The sequence below is a fragment of the Corvus kubaryi genome, unplaced genomic scaffold, assembly GCF_017639235.1.
Source record: "Corvus kubaryi isolate FWS band 111438036 unplaced genomic scaffold, C.kubaryi_AGA036_p1.0 136, whole genome shotgun sequence".
NCBI lineage: Eukaryota > Metazoa > Chordata > Aves > Passeriformes > Corvidae > Corvus > Corvus kubaryi.
Window position 1 is genome coordinate 12181544 of NW_024580670.1, and position 21418 is coordinate 12202961.

Consider the following 21418-nt stretch of genomic DNA (forward strand, 5'->3'; position numbering starts at 1 on the left):
GGGCTTGTTTGATTTTTTAAAAAATTATTTATTATTATTTTTGTCCCTGTCGCTATTGGGGTGCATTTGGAGGCTCTCCGAGGATTGTTTTCACCAGTCTCTCGCTGCGGGCTGCGAGCGCAGCGTTACCGGGGCTGCTCCGTGTCCCGGCGGCCGAGGCGGGGTCCGCCGCACCCAGCGTGCCCTGCGCGACCCGGAAGCTGAGCTGGGCGGGTGGGTGCGCCCGCCTACATCCCCCGTCGTACCCCGCGGCACCGGCAAATGCGCGCGGGGCTCAGGGCGGCGCGGCGCCTGCCGGGAGCTGTAGTCCCCGCCTCGCCGGGGCCGTGTGGCGGAGGGCGGTGCCGCGGCCGGGGGATGTGGCGAGCGTGACGTGATCGTGTCCGCGTTGGAGCCGGGGCGGCCGCGGTGAGCGTGACGTGGCAGAGACCGAGCGAGGTCCCCGGTCACAGAGCACCCGCCGCCGCCGCCGGGCTCCCCTCGCGCGGAGGGATCTGTGCGTGCACACCGGCCGGGCCGCGCTCCCTCCCGCCCTCCTTCCCTCAGCGCTCCCCCGCCGCCGCCCAGCGCCGCCGGAGCCGCCATGGGCCTCACCATCTCCTCGCTCTTCTCGCGCCTCTTCGGCAAGAAGCAGATGCGCATCCTCATGGGTGAGGGACACCGCGGAGCCCGGGCCGGCCGGGGCCGCACAGCCGAGTCTCGCCGGACGGGGGAGGGGAGGCCGCGGGTCAAAGCGGGGGAGTCGCCCGGTCCCGGGCTGCGGGGCGCGGACACCGCGCTGTGCCCGTCCCATGGGCTGGGGGGGCGTTGGGAGAGCGGCGGGGACGGAAGGGTGAGCGGATCGGGCTGTATTTGCCCTTCCTTTTCTCCCGCCGTGTTCCCGTTCCCCTCCTTGCCTCGCCCGCCGCCCTCTGGTCCCGCCGTGCACGGCGAGGCCGAGCCCCGCTCCCGCACCTGCGCCGGGCCGCGCGCGGAACAAAGATGGAATTGCGGCCGGGCAGGGCCGGGTGTCCCCGGGCGAGGGGCCGAGCGAGCCCCGCGTCCCGGCCGTGCCCTCCTGCCCCGGCACTGCGGCTCTGCAAGCAGGATGTGACAAAGCCTGGTGTGTGCAGCACCAGGGGCGTAAGAACTGCCGTATAATGGCCGATATTCGGCAGCTGTAGGGAGCTGTACTGTCTGTATCCTGACTCTTGTGAAAGGGCGTTTCGGTATAGCCTCTGTGGGCATTAGTTCTGTGCCTCGTGTACAAACCCATAAAACCTTTTAGCTGCTCTTGCAGTACTTGCTTAGTTTTACTGTCTCCCCATAATGATTTATTTTGAATATCCATTTATTTTGAAATTATCTGTTCCCTTGACACGGGCTGAGTAGGAGTTGGAGCCAGTGGCTCTTGAAGATTCTCACTTTCAGATTATAGTTCAAAAGGTCAAAGCCAGCACATACTGCATTGGTATTTCCTCCTCCGCTTTGAGTTCTTCCCTGCCTTCTTCCACCCACCTACCCACCCCTGCAAGCTTTATGTACAAACAGTTCTTAGCCTCTAAATTTTTCTCAAATTCTGTTACCAGAGTGAATGGAATTTAGTTCATGGCCATTGACTGAAGTAGCTTGTTGTAAGGAACTATATAAAGTGCTCATTTGGATATAGCCAGCAATGGGAGTGGGTTCTAACTGAAACTTCCTGGCACACACCCATCCCCAATGCTGCTCGGATATGCACAGCAGACACAGCAGTGCAGCTTTTTTTATTTATAATCTTTCAGGTTCTCCATATATTTTGTGATGGCAGAGTTATTGCATACCCAGTAATTTTTGTTGTACCTTATCTGTTTGAAAATAGAGACTCTCATCCATTTCAAAATAATTCCAGTAATTTTAGTCTTCAAGGCTATTTAGTTCATGTGTTGGTTTCATGGAGGTAATTTGATTGTCTCCCTAACAGCCAGACTCTTCATATGTCTCTTAATGAACGAAGTGAAGTCTTCAAGTGATCTTGACTGTAGGTTGTAGGATGAGACAGTCTCTGTGGTATTTGTAGTTCTCTTACATTCTGCAAAGTACTGAAAACAGGAAAGTGATGTCATACATATCAAAACCGCTTGCAAAGCTCTTCATTGGTAGGAAATTAGGTCAAATTTAGGTTAGAGATGGCTTTGGAAGGTGCACTTTCTAGCAGTTTGTTCAAATGAATTTATTTTTTTATTTCTTAAAATTTTTGATTTTAAGGCCTTATATTAAAATGCGGGGCTGGATCAGAGCATGGGACAGCACCATATTTGTTAGATAGTATAGGAGAGTAAAACTTGGGGTATGTTGTGATGAGAGTGTGTTACAGGACAAACTGGATGATTAGAAGCAGAATGTTACACTGGATGTGACATAATTTGTGTATACCTGTAAAACAAAAAATAATCTCTTTATAGCATTCTACATCATATATCAGTACTTTGAGGAGAGACGTCTGAATGAAATGAATACTGGGATAGAATTAAAACTTTTCCTCAAGGTTATAATTTTTGGTGTATGGTTTGAGAATGGGCTGTACAAGGCCAAGCATTTAAGTTTCCATATGTAGAACACCAATTAAGAAATAACTTTATGAGGTAAAGTACTTAGGGGAAAAATATTATGTGAGTTGATAATGAACAGATGATTAATTTATAATTCTAACTCCCTCTTCACAGCTTTCTTTGGTTTCTGCAGAATTGAAGATAAATTAGAATTAATTTAGCTCCTAGAACAGACTTTGTGCTATTGAGTTCTGCAGAATTTGAGTATTTCTCATCAGGGACCATTACCAACAGCACTCACTTATCTGTTATGTTCTCAAACTCCATTTATGGTAATAGGTGGACATTTAATGTTATCCTGTTACGGAAATTTTGTTTTTTAAAAAATGCACTTGTACAATTATTTTTCAAAAACATTAAGTTACTGTTTGGAAGAAATGCTTGAAAAAAAGAGTCATGCATTTTCTTTATAAATAGGCATAACATGAGGGAAAAGAAAGAACTGTGGGATAGGGCTGAATGTCTGAAAGTCAGATTAGGCAGCTGGGGCATCAAGAGTAGAAACACTTGAGTCCTAACCCTACATGCACCTGTCTGTGAAACTCTTCACTGATGGTCTTCTGTCCTTGGAAAAAAAAAGATATAAATTCATTGTGCACCTTCCAGTATCATAATTTAGTGTTCTGTATCTTGGTGTAGCTGTGCAAGTGTTAACTGACATAGCAACTACTCAGGAGTTTCAAATACAAAGGTAATTATTAAATACATTGGGTGGAAAATGTCAGATTCTTTGGGAGTTGTGTCGCTGTACAGATCATAACCATTTAGCTGTTTTTTATTTGTGGGGGTGTTTTTTTAGACAGCTGTTGGTTTGCATGCTGTTGGCATTCTATAGTTTTTATGAAGTTCTGTGCTGTGATAACAGAGGCAGCTTGATATTCAGCCACCAGTGATCAAAGAGGAAGTTGGTTAATGAAGGATGTGATGTGGTCAGGGATGATGTTCCCAGGGACAAGTGAACTAGAAGCTTGAGATTTAGAAACACAACTAACAGGCTGTAAATAAAACACTCTTTAAGAGGAGTAAAGGGCTTAGAAACACAGTGATTTTAGCAGCACATGAAAGCATTGTAGATATTTTTTTTCCAGCTAGAAGAAGAGGATGTTTGATTCAGTTTAAAGATAAATGGTTGCAAATACAGGTCTGTGCTTCCCATCTGTACTTTATTGTAGTCTTGGTGCTTTGCAGTACAACTGCTGAACGTTAACTCTTCATCGAGTCTCGTACACCTTGGTCTTGACACTGGTCAGTCAGGCAGTAGAATCAGTGAAAATATAGAATTGGAAATTTACTTTGTTTGGGGATTTAAGATGTGGCTTTTAATCTTGATGAAGTTTATGATGTGGCAGTAGCTCATAGATTTGAATTTAGTGTTCCAGTTCAAATGTAAACGTGTTTATTCTTGGATTACTAAAAAAAATAGTTACACTTTCTACCAGCTCAAAAGATTAAGTGTGATTTAGTGCTCTGAAATTTTTGAAAAGGGTGGTAAATTGCAAATTGGAGTAAGAAATATGAATGGATGCTTTGCTTTTCATGACTTGCTTCTTTAGACTTCGTAGCATTTGCAGTTTGACCAAAAGAGGTGGTTTTTGCAAATAGGGTCACGGTGATTTGCATAAGGTCCTTCCCTCAGTTAAGCTTCTGCCTCAAGTGTGATGCCAGAAGAAAACATGTATCCATAACCCCATAGCTCAGCCTGCCTCAGTGCAAAGTCCAACGGCTTAATCAAGAGTTGTGGGTAAGAGTGGATTTAAGCGAAGTCTCTGGGCTTTGTGCTTACATAGGCGCTGTAGCCTTCTGCCAGCACCACTGAGGTGTTGGTGGGTCATGGCACAAGGGTAGAGTGGGTAACTGGGGCAATATTTTTGTAATTTAGAAAGTAGTTTAAAATTCTTGACTAGTTTCTAATTTCTTAACTCTGAGTCATGTCTTCAAATGGATCTCAATACCCCATGTACATTCTTTGAAATGAGATTAGCTTTTTTCTTTGTCTTTATCTCTGTTGTTAGTATAAACCTCAAATACGCTCTAACAGTTTGTGTAGACAGTGGCATCTTTCTTACATCGTTAATTTTAACAGATTTTGTCAGTGTTTGTTATATTGATAACAGAGTTATTTTTTTGGTGGGGAGCAATAAGAGGAGAATTTTGAGTAGTAGTTGTAACTAATTGGTGGTTCACTAAATTATGTTATGTTTAATTTACTGGAAAAAAACCCTATCATATCATGTATGGGCATTATATGTTCCTATCAAGATCTAGGCATCCTAACAAGTGCTTACTTGAGGCTGACCTGTGTGAAAATAGTGTTGGGTTTCAAGCATTGTGCTGTTACAAACATTGCCTTTCAGCATAGATGGAGTGTTTGAGGGTTCATAAGTTGGCTTAGAGGGTTTTGTAAGGTGACTTGACACTTCACTGGTGTGGGGAAAATTGTGGCATTTACAATTTTCATGACTTGCAAGTTCTTGTGTAACTTCTGCTGCACTGTGGCTTTTTTTTTGTTCATGCTTGTGTGTGTTTCTGAAAGAAACCAACACTTAAACAACAGCAAACTTAAAACCCTTAAATTTCATTTTGAGTATTTGGGCAGTCAAGGAGCTTTGGTTTTGGTGGTAGATTCCCACCCCACCCCCTTTCCTTCATGCTGTCATGACATTAAGGATTAGAACAACTTTTTTTTTTTCCTAACTTGCAATCACATTACCAAAGAAACTGCATTGGTATGTTTAATCCTGTGTGCACTATTAGAATATAGGACAATTATAGATAGGGTTTTTAAATTAGTTTGCTGCAACAGCAGTTTGTGCCTTGAGAAAGAGGAGGTTTTTCAAGAGTTTGGTTTCATTCTGAGTAAGTAGGTAATTTTGAATTCCATTTTTTTGGTGATTCTAAGGAAACAGTTGTATTATTAATAGGCAAGTCACCAAACCTCTTAAAGCTTAATATATTGCAGTTGCAGAGTAGGTAGTTAACTGAGAGCACTTAAGAATATGTATTATCCTTATAAAATGAGGATAGCATTTGGTTTCTTGCAAAAGAATTAATTCTTTTGATGGGGTATATTTTTGTTTGGACAAAATGTGATTGACTGTGTTAAGTTTCGCAGATAGACATTTTGTGCTGTGGTGTTTAGTACCTGCTGTTTATGGAGGTGCTTGTGTGCTAGGTATTGGGTTCTAATTTGAAGAATTCTATTCTGAGTTACACTTATGTGTTCTAAAATGCGTCACAATAAGCAGTTTCACAAATAGTTTTGGAAAACTACAATGTATGCATACAGTGTTGGTGATATGTTTCCAAAAAGTCTTTTGGGCTTGATTTTATTTTATTTCTCAAGGATCACATATTTAATACTACATAGCTTATTTGGAAAAACATCAAGCTTAATTTTTGTTTTAGAAACAGAAGAGCAAATTTAAGTGCAGCAGATCTTGTGTAAAGACCAACAGTGGAGGCTCCTAATGGACGCATCCTAGTGCATCTCAATGTATAGAAGCGATATCCTGGAGAGAAGTTACAGCCCTTGGGGTGTATGTGGAGGGATGATGAGAGATTCCTTATATACGTGGTTTTGTCAGTGCTAAAGAAATGTTTTAGCAAAGGGAGGAGAGACTGGAATAAGGAACACAGAAGTGTCTTTGATGGATAGTGCCAGCTTCAGTTGGTCCATGTGCCTGTGAAGCTGAACTTTGCAGAAGGTTGAGTAAGTGAGGCCTTCCTGAGCTTAGTGAAGTAACAAATGTGTGATCAGTTAGAAATTGTGTGCTGCTTGTAGATTACTGCTAGGCTTTTAAAATCTTCCTGATTTAGACAGAAGAAACTTCCAAAGTGAATGATAAAGCTTAATTAACACAAATACTAAGAAAGATGACTAGAAACTTGTGAATCCTTAGGTTGTGAATGGAAGTGTCTTACTGAGCTTGTTTTCCTTATGGCTTGTTCTCTCTCAGTGCTGGGTAGAGGAGGTGGGGAAAAACATAGTTTATCAGCAGTTAATTAACAGTGTTTAAAAAGCTGGTTTTAGTAAAAAAACCCCTAGTACTCTGCATGTACAATGGCATGTTTTTAAATTAGCAGATTGTAGTTCAGTTTATGAACTAAATCAATTTTTCTCTTCCTTCTAGTTGGTTTGGATGCTGCTGGTAAGACAACCATTCTTTATAAACTGAAACTAGGAGAAATTGTCACCACAATTCCCACTATTGGTAAGATCACCAGTTCTTATATCTTTATTCTTGTTATTCTAAACCTGACAGGCTTCTGAAGGGTGCAGGGACTTCCTATCTTTGCTGTTAGAATAAGAATCAAGACAAACATGAACTGTCTGGTACTGCCATAACATAACTGTGTCAGACCAAAGAGACATCCTGACCAGAATCCGTTGTCTGACTCTGGCCAGTAGCAGATGCGCAGGAGGATAGGAACCGGATCAGTAGCACCTCTTCCCCCAAACACCATGAGCCTCACAGTTTGTGGCTGGAAGATTTGCTCAGCCACTTGGACTTGGATTTAAGTGATTATTATTTTTTCTCCCTTCAGTCAATTTTATTCCTGATCCACCAATTCAATATTGAGAAGCCATTTTATACATACTTGGGAGAAGTGTAGCTTATGAAGTATCTATCTTTAACATGGTTAGAATTATGTTTTAACACCAGAATTAAATATTCTAATTACTAAACTCCTTCATTTTTAGGTTTTAATGTGGAGACGGTAGAATATAAAAACATTTGTTTCACAGTTTGGGATGTTGGTGGTCAAGATAAAATTAGACCTCTTTGGAGGCATTATTTCCAAAACACACAGGTAAGAGTTCTCAGATGGCAGTAGTTAAAGACCTGTTTTGTAAAGCCTCATTGTGTTTTGTAGAGTATATATGGAAAGTTGTTTTCTTTCTTTCAGAAAGGCTCTGCACTAGAACCTGCAACTTCTGAGGGTACCCAGATTTTATTCTAGTTGAAGTTAGTTTACTCTAAGGGCTTCAAGCCTAGTTGTGAGTGTAGCCTCTCAAGGATCAAGTCCTTTAGGATTTACCAGTGTTCTGTAATGTGCCAGAGCAGCTGGTTTCTTGTGAGGAACTCTTAAAATATACGGCTTTTACTATGCTGTATCAGTGTCTTTAGTAAGCTGAGTGTCTAAAATATGATAAAAGATCTTGTTAACAGTTGATGAAAAAGTATCAGCTTCACCCTGATGTGACTAGAGTCAGTTTTTGGGACATAAATGTGATTCCTTTGGTTCACAAGTAATGACGTAAATTGCTTAGTAGTGTCAGAAAACTTTTGGACTGGGTTTGTTTGGAGTTTTTTTGTGTTGAATATAGAATTGTTTCTATGATATTTGTGTGCAGCACAATGCATATGATTGGTGCAGAAAAATAGTGAGGTCTGGATTGACAAAAGGGACCTTGCACCTTATTGTTGTGAACAGAGTAATACTTAATTTCAGTTCCTTATTACTGTCCTGTTACTGAATACTTCTAAAAGACACATCTCTTTCATTGAAGAGAATGATAAAAGTAAGGTTTTCAGACTGAAAGGTTAAGAGTAAATTGTGTAAGAAGGACACTTGAATAACAGAGATGCTATTCAAAATACTGTTTGGTACAAACTTTTTAAAACAAATTCAGACATTCCTTTAACAGTGTGGGTTTTTTCAGTGAAATATGAGAAGTTGAAGCACTTGTGATTTTCAATATGATGAGTGAAAGGGGAGGGGGGAAGAGTTCATTTTTGTAATTTTGCTGCATTTTTTTCATAACTTTATTTTGAAGTTGAGACTTAGGTAGTTGTTCAGACACACATCATGCATTGTTTAAACAGAAATTTCTGTTAAATTTGTCCCCTCTCTTAGGTAAGCAATCACAATATTCAATATGAGTTTTAACATAGTGCTGCACATTTGCATTGGTTTTTTCAAATCTGCTAAACTTTCTACAGGGCCTCATTTTTGTGGTAGACAGCAATGACAGAGAGAGAATCCAGGAAGCAGCAGAAGAGCTGCAGAAAATGGTAAATATCAGTATCTTCTTGAAGTATTATTGTTAGACTGACTTTGTCCTATTTTTGGATGTTTGTCAGTTTCCCTAAGAGATTTAGGATTTAAAAGTTCTAGGGACTTTGTACAGTGCATATTGTATTCACGTGGTAATTCTGGGTCATGTAGTGCACAGAGTTGTAATTTCAACTCTGTAGAGAACTAATAATGTGTCAGAACCTTTCATTCATGAAACCTTGATAGATGCAGCAGAAAAAGAATTTGGGAAGAACAAATTGGTGCTAGAGAATGTTTCATCAGCAGGGTGCCCATAAATTTAAACTTTCTAAATTGAAAATTGTTTCCTTAATTGCAGGAGTTCTGTTGTATATTAGTTAAATTTCACTCAGTACTTATTAGTGACTTCAGGAGCAAGAGTGAAGATGTTTACAACCCTTAAATCAGTATTTAGATTTTTTTAGTGTTTGTTGAAGTAACTGATATACTTAACTGAGGTAATTTAATAACATGCCTATATTTTCTGTTAGCTTCAGGAGGATGAGCTGCGAGATGCAGTGCTGCTTCTGTTTGCAAACAAACAGGATCTGCCAAATGCCATGGCAATCAGTGAAATGACAGATAAACTAGGTCTTCAGTCCCTGCGTAACAGAACTGTAAGTGCTAAACTTTCTGATTGCTGAACTCTTTTCTACTTCTATTTTATATCATAAACATGAATTTCCTCTAAGGGAAAGGGTAGTTTTCACCTCTTTCTGTAGAAAGATGCACATAACTGCTGCTAAACTTTATAACGCGTAATTCAGGTCCTTGTTCAAAGTAAGTGATTTAGAAGTATAATCCAGTGTGTACAGCTGTTACAGGTGTTTCATTTTTTACCTTTTTCTGAAAACATACAAATACTCCAGTCAGTCACTGAAATACACACATCCAGCATTTGACAAAAGAATATGATGGGCTTTTCTGTTTTCACAATATTCTGGGAGAGCAAATGCATTCTGCATTCCCACTTCCAGGAGGAAATTAAGTAGCTTCTGAAGCATTTGATTCCATCTGCTCAAGCTTTAGAGATGCAGGTTTGCTTCACATAAACCATCCCACCTTTTGTAGTCTCAGTGTTTGTATTGACACACAAAGATCCTGTCCGTAGAAGCTGTTTTCAGAGGTCCATTCATTTAGATAATTCCATGTCCACCTCCTGAAGAGCAGTCTTCCAGAGACAAGAAGTCGTTTTCAGCATGTAAACCAAATACAAGTTCTGTATTTGTTTCTTGGTGCCTTAAACTGTGTTGTAGCCTTTAGTAGGCCAACACTTGAGTTTCTGGATAATGTCTGAACCTCCTCTACCCTATGTGTACTTCTCAAAACTTTAAAAAATACCATTTGTTCAATCTTGACCCTACTTACAGCACAAAACAGTACTGAAAGAACACTATTACAACACTAACACAGTTATAACAACACTAAAGAGTCTCACATACTGTCATAACTTAGCTTGCATTTTGTCAGTATTTAAGTTTAATTTTTGTGTTCTGCGTTAACAGTGGTATGTCCAGGCTACCTGTGCTACACAAGGAACTGGTCTGTATGAGGGACTTGACTGGCTGTCAAATGAACTCTCAAAACGCTAATTCCAACTGGATGACTCTTTCACCAGGGACATGTTTGATATAAGTGGTCTAGGCTTGTTACAACAAAATTAGTTTGCATCTTGGTTATTACAGTATCTGGAACTGATATTTGGGCAGGATATTACAGCGTTTCAACTTATTTCGTTGCCAATTATTGTTTACCGAGCTACATGTTGCAAAGATAGCAATATGCTTGGGTAAAAAATCTCCTTAACTTGGAAAAAGTGTATCTTCTGATTTTATTCCCCTTGTTAGCCTAAATGCCTGAGTATAGTTATTGTGACATCTTTAAGATCTGTTTTGAATACTCTTTGAGCCCCAATAAATTAATGTTTTAATTTTTTTTCTCCCTGCTACTCTTAGTTTACTGATGCCCTGTTTCATTCCTCAGACAGTCTGCTGATTTAAAAATGTAGCATTCTATATGTATTTATTTCTCTCCCTTGCCAAAAAGATTTCCTAATACTGCTTGTTCCAAGCCAAGGAAATACTCTAAAACACTATACAAATCTACTGCACTGAGGAACATTTTATTAATCCTTGGGTTCTGTTAGCCCAACTTGCCTTTGTGTGAATTGGATTTGATGGGTAGAATAGTTCTGTGCTGGTTGCGAAGAGCTCATGTTGAGGTTGTTTTTAATATTCAGCAGATTGTCTTCCTTTATGTTGTATCTTTTTTTTTATGTTGCATGTTGCTTTTTGGTATCAGCCTGACTATTTTTGCCCAGTGTATAATAGTTCTGCTGAAGTTTTACTGTTTGTTGGTGAACATATCTTCATAAGGAAATTTTGGAAAATTCATCAAACTCAATGAATTAGTTTCTTCATAACCCACTTGGAATTATTCCTAATAAAATGATAAAATGTATAGTTCTGTGTATGCTCTTCTTGAGTCCTGAAATAGTTGAATGCAAATTATCACTTATTCTTTTTCCATATACTGAGCTTTCCTGCAGCTTGAATATGAACACCAGTCTCAGATTTTCACTTGTTTGGAGCTGTGTAGAGCAGGACACAGAAGGGAGGCAACCAAATTGTATACAGTGCAGTAGAGTAGCTGTCATCGGGGCTTACATAATTCTGTAATGTCTTTTGAAGTTGTAAACCTAAAATTCCTTTTAAGATGTCCAGATATGAAAATACTAACAGTTAAAAAATTGTAATAAAACAAATTCGAACTGCCTGAAAAGCATGCATGTCTGTTTCATAGTTGTATCTACATGTGAAAACCAATGTGGGTTCCAGTAGGAGAGTCACACGTTTTGTTGGTGGCTAGCTGGGAAGGTAACTTGAGTGCTTTTACAGGGATGTAGCAAATACTACAATAATGCTGATAATCGCCCCCCAAAATCTTCTCTATACAACTGCTACTGTCAGCTTTCATATTTCTGTCCCCTTACACCTCTGTAGTTCAAAAGGCATAAATTAACGTGTTTTGAGGCCACTATTAATGGGTAGTTTAGAATCTGTTTTTCTGTTGCCTGTCTGCTGTATCAAGGCAAATATTGCTCAACCCTCCAGCTAAAATATGCTGTTCTATTGATTGGATGTCTTCAGGAACTGAAAGCATGATTCTGTTGCAGTTTCAGGCTAAGTGCTCCTCATTTTCCACCCAGGTCTGGTTACCCTTGCTACAAGAAATCCTGGTGATGAGGTCCAGTAAACTCAAGCTAGTTTTGGTTCAGAACACCTTCCTGGGCAGCTTCTGCTGTAAGTGAGGTTTAAGTTCTTAGAAGGTACTGTTACTGTGAACACAGCTAAGCAGGGAACATTCCAGAGTTTCTGAATACAGTAATTAAGTGTCTTCAAATGTGTAACGGAAACCCAGGAGACAGTGTAAGGTGAGAAGGGTTTTGCCTGCACCTTTAATGAAATGCTGATTACTTATTAACCCAAGCTGATATACCCATGCATTTGATCAGTAGCTGTTGATGTGCATATTTCTAGCAATGCAGTTCCTTGAGTTAAACCTTAAAAGGTACACCTTATTCAGAAGAGACAGCTTGTGCCTAATGCAAGCTGGTTTTTGTAGTCCCAGTAGGTTAAAATGAAACAGTGCTTGTTACACAGTTAGAGGTAGTATTTAAATGAAACAGTAGATACTTAAATTAGGCCTATTACCATGAAGGAAACATTCTGCCTGGGAGACATTTAATTATTTAAATGAGTTAATATTCAAGTTTAGGTGAGCTCTGTTAAGCCACTATGCTTTTGAGTTGTAGCATGTGTATAAGTTCATATTTCAGAGTCACCATGTTTGGGTTTTGTATCAGTAGGTGTAATTCTGCTATAAAATGAATAATTTCTCAATGTCAGAAAGTAATTAAGATCTTCAGCCTCATTTAAGAGTGATAGAGTCTGCATGAGGGTTAAGGCTACAGCTTGCATGGAAATACAGTAAGACAAAGTTAATGTTGTATATCAGTAACAACATACAGTACAGCCCTTCTCGCCAGAGGAAGATGAAATTCCCTTGAGCATCCAATTTTTTCATGTCTGTTAAGAGTTTAGGTAGTAACATGGTTTGTCATTTCCCTATCAGAAGTCAAATACCTGAACTGAGCTGCTGTCCCAGAAGTTCAAAATCTTGAACAGGCATGAGACTGCTAAAAATGTGTTCCTCATTCACTGTAGTGACAGGAAATCGTGAGTTTCAGTAGCTGAAATTTCTCTTTGTAAACATCAGCTTCATATTCAAACAATGGGTAAGTTCTACTGCACTGGGGAATTAGTCAAGTAATATTTGTATATGGGAGGCTTTATTTCAGTGTGTCAGATGGCCAGCTTAACTATAGAGAACAAAGTACTGAAGAATGAGTGGGTTTTCTTTTATTTGACCGTGGTGACAATTTATTTCTAGATTAAGTACATGCATGATTTTCATTTTTTTCATTGCTTACAGAAGTGGCCCATTTGTGTAAAGCACTGGTTTGGGTTTTGCTAGTAACAAAAATTCAGAGCCCAATTATTAGTCCCTTGTTAAGAAATCTTTCTAAAAAGGTTTGGACAAAGGCAGTTTGAGTGCAATATGATGAAACTTTGCACATCACCGTGTCCAAATAGTCTTTCCCACCCTTGTCAAGAATGGGGACTTAAGAAATTACATTCTGTATGCTGCTGTTGGATTTATGAATAAAGCAGACCTGCCAAAACTGAAATGTTTAAGGCCTTTCCTCTTACTGGAGGAGCTGGAAGATTTGAAGCTATTTTCTTTTTATGCCAAGAATGTGAGAAACGAGGCAACTACACAGTTAGAGATGTTGAAAGCTCTGATGCCTTAGCACACTGGGTATTGTTCCCCTTGGGTTTTTCATACCATTTTTCTCCTCTCCTTTCTTCCTCCTCCTCTCAATCATATTTAGCATCATTGCTTGCTTTATCACGATACATGAAGGTACTTTACACAATGCTTGAATTATACCCTTCAAAAATAGCAATGACACAAGAGATGTGCAAGAATTCAAGTACTGTCACAGGAGGCTAAGAGACCCCTTTGTCTGGAATGGATATGGTCAGGGAAAAGAATAATAGGAGTTCCAAGTTGCCAGACCAGTCTGAGGGATCTGGCAGAACTTGGTTTATTTTGTGTGTATCAAATACACAGGTAAACATTTCTCAATACCCAGAGCCTAAAAACGAGCCAAGTCTGCTGCCTCCAGAAGGCCAGTGCTTCAGTTTCCTTAGTTCTGTCATGTTATTGTGAGTGATGAGTTTGTCCACAGCAGGATCCAGCGTGAGAAAAGAAACTTCTCCCTCCTTAGACAACAGCCAGGCAGGAAGCAGCATAGTCTCTCTTGAATTGAATGAATCAGAGATGGGAAATTCAAGTAGAAGGCAAAGAGATTTTCCTTTTTCCTTAATGGCTGGTCTGAGGAAGTAGAGTAATCAAAACAAACAAATTCCACACACACTTACAAAGAGGCAAAGAAAATCCTACCCCATCTTTTGTTGTGAAGGGCATGGACCATTCCAATTGCTGGATGAGGAACAAATACAGGTGAGTTTAGGTTTATGAAATAAAATAGAGACAAGCTGAATGGGACTTCCACAAATGTGGGTTCTGGATGGGATATAGAGAGGAAGAATTAATTGCTGGGCAAGGTCCAGAGATGTAGGAACAGCTAAGATGGGAGTTAAAATCACCATATGTGCAGTAGGAAGCACCATATGTTACCTCACACAGATGTAAATACAGCTTGGGAGCATGGGGCTTTGGGCCAAAGGTGTACTTAAGGGTTGTCTTTCACTCAAAAAACCCAGGTTTTTTGAACTGTGCCTCTCTTAATCTAAACCCTAGTGCTGCATTCTCATTCCAGACATGCTGACATGTTCCTGACAGGCTGCTATTGGCAGTCAGCATCTGCTGCTGCAGTTTCCTAATTAAAGGGAGGATACTGTGTCTGGAGATTCCCCACCACCAGCTCAGGGGGCTGAATTTCCTCCTAAATGTAGTAAAGGATTATCTGCTATGTGCAAGGGCCTGTTCCAGTGCCGTGTTTGTCCTCACCACTTGCTTCCTGCAGATTCCAGCTTCCCTGTGCGCTGCCTCTCCCTGCTCTGAAGGAGGAAAGAGGCAGCAGCCCGAGTGCCAGCACAGCGAGCAGGAGCGAGCTGCCGTTTCTTGGAAGGGAGGTAGAGCACCAGGCCAGTCTGTTCTCTAAACAGCTCCATCTTCTGGTTCCAGGGATAAGTTACAGATTTTTAATGTTTGGGTTTGGAAAAGACAAAGTAACCCAGGTGTAATGGATTGCTACTTAAAAATGAGGAAAGTAATGTTCTTTCAAGTTACAAGGGGAGCTCAAGTAGCCTATGTAATACACTCTCACTTCCAAACTTCACAATTGCAATCTTACTGTTCCAAGTGACTGAGACATTTTTCTTGCCAGCCTACAAGCCTGCATTACTCAGTGGAATTTGTTATTTTTCCCTCTCAATTTTTTTCAGAGCTGGCAATTTGTAGGCCTCTATATTTCTGACTCAGCTGTAATGCAGTCATTCTCAATGTTTTCCCTGGTCTTGATACTGAATTTTTCTCTGGAACAGGTCTTCCAATTAATCTTTCTGCCCTTTAAGATGCCATATGCTTGCAAATTTTACATCTTCAGGTGAAAGTGTTCCCTCCTTTACTAAATTAGTAAAAACTATTTGCCCAGATGGGGGTTTACAGCCTCCATTCTGTTTGCAAGATTTTCTCCTCACACCTCTATCTTGAAATTTAGTTGTGAATCACTGATACTTTTATCATCAACTTTGCGGTCTAGAAGAATACAGACATCAACTCATGCAAGACTGAATTACACTTTATTTTTAATTAGAACAGTAACTGATCAAAGACCCCACCCAAATTATTTAGGGTCCAATTTTTCGGGAAGAATCCACTAGTGCAGTGATCTAACATCCTTCATTGCCACTTTTATTGCCACATTCCATTTTGCTTCCCTTTTGTATCCAAAGGTGCTTAGCTGAAGTGCTGACTTAACAAAACCAGAAATCTGAGGGTTTACATATAAGCCTGGCAAAGCTGTTGGAATAAGTGAGGACCCTTTCATTGAGGTATTGTGTTATGTTTTGAGGTGGATCTGCTGGAGCAGGTTTTTGTCTTGCTTCAAGCTTGCATCACCTCTTTCTACCTCCAAGCCTGTATCTTGTTCTTTGGGCACAAATGGCTTTAAGGTAAGTAAGTTCAGGACATAAAGACCCACTAAAATGTTAATACAAACAAGAGAACTAAAGACCCTGTATTTTTAACAGGATCATGTCCCTGTTTTAGTTTGGTGTGGCATGAGCAGGAACAAGGAGAGCAGGATCAGGTAAGAGAGTTTGGGATAAGAGAGAAGGTTAACTGCTTATATTGCTGAAAAAAAGCTACTTGCAGAGGACATTCACATGAGCTCTTTAGCAACACAGGCTTCTACAGACTCAGAGTAGTGGAATTTGTCCATTTCCCTTTATCTGTGTGCAGAGTTGGTAATAAAATAGGGGACAGTTCATGAGCTTTGTCTTCTCACATCATGCTGTTTGAAACACATTTGGAGATTTATGGGCCTGTATCTTTTTAACTTTGTATGATCTCTGAAGGTAAACCTGCCTTGAGGGCTTTGCTACTGCAGTTACCAGCATCATGTCAGATGCCCAGGCACTACAGTAGCAAAACACAATAGTAATTGTATTGGAAATAACAGAAAAGAGCAGATATTTACAAGCTTCTACAAAGCACCACCCTTCACAGCATAGCAAGTACTATGGCAAGAGACAGCACCAGCAAGCCTCAGAAATATCCCACTTGAAAGTGGCTGCCTGGTTTGAGTAGCATTTAAACAGTTGAGTGAGTCCCAGCTACAACTACAGTGCACCAGAATGCAGGGGAGGTGAGCAGGTGTGCAAGTAGAGTACACAGCTTTTATCGACCCAGGCACACTTGTTTTGCCATTAAAGACACCAGTAACTAGAAAAGAACCCCAAACAACTGACAACAGTGACAGACAATTGATAAAGGGAGTTTTATTAGGTGAAAGAGGAAGATCTAGTGAATGGTTTCCAAATGCTCTTTGTTTCCTGTGGACTAATGATGCAGGGCAAGAAGCTTGTTAAATGATTAAGCCCCCTCCAACACATTCAGTGAAGGTATGGATAAAATACACTTCCCCACATTCTACAAAATAGGGAAAACCAGGCTATTTATAGAAAGAAAAAGTGCACGTAAAAACACTTAAAAAGTCAGGTTGTCTTTGCACGAGAGGAACAAAATACAACCATTGTGATAAAGGTTTGCAAGTCCACTTGTGTTTCTTTGTAAAGATTTAGGCACAGATAGCTAATGCACCACACTATTCTGTATCTCTCCCCACCTGAAAACAGATGATATTGATAAAAAGCTCCTTCCCATCCAAAGCTGGTTGTCCTAAATTCCAGTATTTCTCTTCTTACCGATGACTCAAACCAAAAGGAGCAGATGTTCAAAGTAGATGCTGTTTCTTCATGTAGTCCAGTTTCACCAGGCATTAACATTATCCTCATTACTCATGTTACGTGGGCAGACAAATTCCTTCCAAATCAATTACAGCCTTGAATTTAACATGGTTGGCTACTGACAGTCTATTCACTGATAATTAAGAACATCTTTTCAGAAGTTGGTAGGTACAAGTACATTGTTCATGCAACTTACCAAAAGTTGGGCCATAGTAATGGTAAGTGAACAAGACAATTTCTGAACTTAAATTATCATTACATTAATTACAGTGAAGTTGAGTCAACTAGATCCATTTGGGTTTGGGTTCTGTGTTTGGTTCTGAATTAAGCAGGGTTCAATGTGTACACTGTCTTACAAATCAGATTAAATTCATATTTTTTAAATAAAATAATTATTAATCCTTTAAAAACACCACTAGAAAGGTATATGATAATCCAATTTTTAAAACCCTGTCTTAAGTATATTTTTTCCCATTACCATATAAAAAAGGAGGAAATTGTCATGCAAATATTCTGAGCAGTGTCATAATATTCAGTAGAGCCATTAAACACGTGAACTCTTCATTAATCGTTTTGGCTTTCCTTTTAGTAGCATACAAGTCAGGGTCTAACCTTAGCTCCCCAGCAGTACATTAAATTAAATTTCTTGTTTGAAAACCTCCAAAAGCAGCACGCCAGAGCTGCTCTATTTCCACTTCAAGTCACATATTAGTGCTATATGATCAGAAGGATGTGAAACACTTGGCAAAGCCTGATGGGTTGTTATTTCTTCATGACTTGGCAATGGAATGACTTGTTCAACCTCTAGAGCATTTTTGTCAATGAAAATGTAGTCCAGACATCCATGAAACCCACCAACATAGTTTGTATAAGCAGGTTCTCCACAAGCACTTAGCAGTTTGAAAGGATGGCTTAGAGACATACTGCACCTTTCTTCCTCGCCATTTGAGACCCAGTCTTCATGATCTTCAGCAATGCCACCTCTGCTGATAAAACTGTAAGTTCCTGACGAAGGTGTGCTATTAAAATCTCCACAGAATATGACTGGGATATTGGGATACAAGTCACATGCTACATGCTTGATGTGAGACATGGCTACAGCAATTTGGATCAGACGGATGTTCCCACCTAAGGATATAAAAAAGTATTATTTCAAATAGTAATTTCAAAGTAATATTTCAAATAATGCAGAACAGCACTGGAGGTGCTCACTGGATTGCTCATTTAAGCATATATAGCTCTGAAACAGCAATCTTGCATTTTAGAATAGTTTTCACAGATTAAGAAGCCTTTAAAGTTTGTGACTATGAAAGTTTTTGAGAGGCAGACAATTTTAACTTAAACTTGCACATGCAAGAACTCTGAAGTTTTAACACCCATACCCATAGTACAGCAGTTTTCCATTTCATGGCAACCATCCTAATAATATTCCAAAAAAGGCACAGAACAAAAAGAAAACTAATTGAGAAGAGAAGAACTCTTCTAACAGCTTCTGTAGCCCAGTCTGGTTGCCCTCGTGGCAGTACCCCAAGAGAGCTCTATGTTCAACAGGCCTGGGAAACCACAAGCACACACAAAGCTCTCTCTATTTTATGGTCTGCTTTTTGGGTGAATTGTGTGTAATGTGACTTGCCTTGCTTTCAGCTGCATTCTACTGAATCCCAGGCAGACTAGAAAATAAAAAATAAATATATAACCAGACCTAGGAGTCTGGCTTGATTTCATCTAGATAAGAAGTAAGGCAGGAAACCCTCAGTTCCAGAAGAAAAGGCTATAGCTGCAAAAGAATGGTGGGAAATCTGTTCTCCCAAAGAGCAAAAACCTTTCCAAACCCAGTTATCCTACATGTAGGAATGTGCCAAAATTACCTTTGGGATGCCAGTATAGGTGGGTATTTGCTACACATAGCTTCCTGGGAGGATCAGTTGTAGACTGAAGAACCGAAACCTTTAAGAGAAAAAGCAGTCTTTGTTAAAGTCTTAAATAGAGAGCTTATATATTTTAAAATGCGCTAGTCAGCTTCTGCCTTTATGGCAATCCAGTTCAAAGAATCTGAAGCTCATAACAAATAAACTCAATTTAGGAGCTGTGCTTTTCATTAATCATTTGTATAAGGTCTGGGTATCAGCCAAAATATTACCACTACATCCAGGTATTTCACAAACATTCTTTTGACTGTGTCTGGTTTGGCCGTATTTTTTCACAAGTTCATGCTGTACCATTCTTAAATACGTTTATTTTCTATTCACCAGTTCTCTCTGCAATAGAACTGGAGCTAAATCTCAATTTTTGGCAAGCAAATGTGGCATTCCATAATTGTTAAATTGAACATAAATTTGGAGGTGATTTTAGTTATCAAGGAAATCCTGTAAGTCGTACTCACTCCACAAGTAGGAAACTTTTACCAGTGTTTCTGCAATTCCTGACACAGCCTTCTATCTTACACACTTGTACTTGCACAACGGCTCTGTGGGCAGACCCACTGGCATTAGGAAGCGCACACACATGTCCAACCTTATTTGTCTCCCTACTGTCATTTCCTAAAGAGGCATTATAAAGCATACTCAACTTATTTAAAAGTGATTTATATGATTTAAGTTTCATAAAATACATTCTGATATATGAGAGTAAGTAGTGAAAAACTTGGCAGCCAAAGGAATCACTACCTGGCCCAGAATCTCAACAGCTGTCTTCATTTTAAAGCAAAATAATATTGCCTTTTTTAACCAAGTTTTGGTAATTCCATATATCCAGTTCAGTATGGTCTCAACGTTTTGTTCTTGTTCCTAAGTTGCTCTTCCGCTGTATCCATTACCCCAGCTAACAGAGAACATAGTTCCATGTTTCAAATTGTTAATCCCCCACCTCCCTTCTTCTGCTTAAGGCTCAACAAAGCTGGCCCGGCTACACCTGACTGGAGATAGTGGGAGGAGGAGAAAAAAAAAAGAAGGAGGGAAAAGAGAAGAAGGCATGTCAAAGCTGGTACCTGAAGCACTGATGACCTCTGCAGCACCTTCTCCTGCACCACGGGGTACTTGGCCAGCTGCTCACACAGCTCCTTGTGCAGCGGCTCTGAGAGCAGGGCTTCGCTGAAAGTGATGTCGTGCTGGCTGAGGAGGCTGAACTTGTCCCTTCGATAGAAAGTGGCCAGGCCTTCGTGCTGCTTCTCCTTAATCCTGAACAGCCCTTCCAGTCCAAAAGCATCTAGGGCCGGGGCCAAGCTGTCAACGAAGACAGATTTGTCCACCTCTTGCAAGCAGATAAGGTCGGCGCTGTAGCCCGCCAGCTCCTTCTTGAGCAGGTTCTGGCGGTAGTCGATCTCCAGGGCGTAGGGAGCGCAGTAGGGGTAAAGCACAGTGCGGGAGAATTCCGTCTGCGCGTAGGTGTCGGCCAGGATGTTGTAGGAGACGGCGCGGACGGAGCCGTGGCCGCAGACCTTCTTGGTGTAGAGGTGCCGGGCGTCGAAGGTGCAAGCGCCGGGCCCGGCCTCCACGGGGCCGCTGCTCTCCACCTCGCGCGCCGGCCCGTAGCGCTGCTCCCCGTCCCCGGGCGTACAGCGCAGCTTCAGCCGCAGCCCCACCAGCGCGTTGGACGGCGTGAACACGCGCTCGGCCGCCGCCGCCTCCACCCAGGCCTCCCCCGCCGCGTCCCCGCTGCCCGCGGGGCGCTGCTCGCGGAACCAGCGGAACAGGCAATGCTGCGGCGCGGCGAACTCGGCGCTCACCTTGGGGCACACGGGAAAGCCGGCGAGGAGAGAGCGCGGCAGGCGGAGCTCGGTGAGCGCGGGCGGGTTACGCTCCACGCGGTACCGCGCGTCCCCGATGTGCAGCACGGCGCCGTCCTGCCAGGCGGCCGCGTTCGGCACCTCCTCCGCCACTGCCGCGCCGTCGCGAGAGAAGAGCCGCACGGCCGGCACCGCGGCCTCGCCCTCCGCGCCGCCCTCCGCCCGCGCCTTCTTGCTCTTTTTGCTCGCCTTGCCGTGGCCCTTGGCGGCGTTGGTGGCGATGCGCGCCAGCGCCCGCCCCAGCGGCTCCGCCTGGTCGCGCTGCATGTGCCGGGCGCTGCCATCGGGCAGCACGAACCGCAGGCTTAGCTTCGGCTCGGACGGCACGCAGCGCACCACGGCGCGCTCCATGGCGGCGGGAGGGCGGCCGCCACTGCCGGGCGGGAGTACGGCGGGGGAGCCGCGGAGGCTCCGGAGGGCGGAGCGGAGCCGGCGCCACATGGACCCGGCGGCGCTGCGGCTTC

The 21418-nt window shown here is 41.7% G+C and overlaps 2 protein-coding genes across 2 annotated transcripts; one reads left to right on the forward strand and one right to left on the reverse strand.

Annotated features, from left to right (window-relative positions):
* The first annotated feature begins 362 nt into the window (after positions 1 to 362).
* On the forward strand, positions 363 to 11069 carry ARF4 (ADP ribosylation factor 4). The gene is made up of 6 exons (XM_042017544.1): positions 363 to 650; positions 6701 to 6781; positions 7273 to 7382; positions 8516 to 8587; positions 9101 to 9226; positions 10115 to 11069. The coding sequence occupies exons 1-6, from the start codon at positions 584 to 586 to the stop codon at positions 10199 to 10201; spliced, it is 543 nt and encodes a 180-aa protein (XP_041873478.1). The 5' UTR covers positions 363 to 583; the 3' UTR covers positions 10202 to 11069.
* Positions 11070 to 16682: 5613 nt separating this feature from the next.
* PDE12 (phosphodiesterase 12) lies at positions 16683 to 21412 on the reverse strand. The gene is made up of 3 exons (XM_042017543.1): positions 20157 to 21412; positions 19039 to 19117; positions 16683 to 18298 (listed from the first exon to the last, which is right to left on the reverse strand). The coding sequence occupies exons 1-3, from the start codon at positions 21393 to 21395 to the stop codon at positions 17856 to 17858; spliced, it is 1761 nt and encodes a 586-aa protein (XP_041873477.1). The 5' UTR covers positions 21396 to 21412; the 3' UTR covers positions 16683 to 17855.
* Positions 21413 to 21418: the final 6 nt, after the last annotated feature.

Bases quoted from the DNA above. Each gene is read 5' to 3' on its own strand.
- ARF4 (XM_042017544.1), top strand. From the start codon at position 584: ATGGGCCTCACCATCTCCTCGCTCTTCTCGCGCCTCTTCGGCAAGAAG. The intron at 651-6,700 runs GTGAGGGACACC...TCTTCCTTCTAG, and splicing joins GCAGATGCGCATCCTCATGG to TTGGTTTGGATGCTGCTGGT. The intron at 7,383-8,515 runs GTAAGAGTTCTC...AACTTTCTACAG, and splicing joins ATTATTTCCAAAACACACAG to GGCCTCATTTTTGTGGTAGA.
- PDE12 (XM_042017543.1), bottom strand. From the start codon at position 21,395: ATGTGGCGCCGGCTCCGCTCCGCCCTCCGGAGCCTCCGCGGCTCCCCC. The intron at 19,118-20,156 runs GTACCAGCTTTG...TTTCTCTTAAAG, and splicing joins AGAGGTCATCAGTGCTTCAG to GTTTCGGTTCTTCAGTCTAC. The intron at 18,299-19,038 runs GTAATTTTGGCA...TTATATCCTTAG, and splicing joins CCTATACTGGCATCCCAAAG to GTGGGAACATCCGTCTGATC.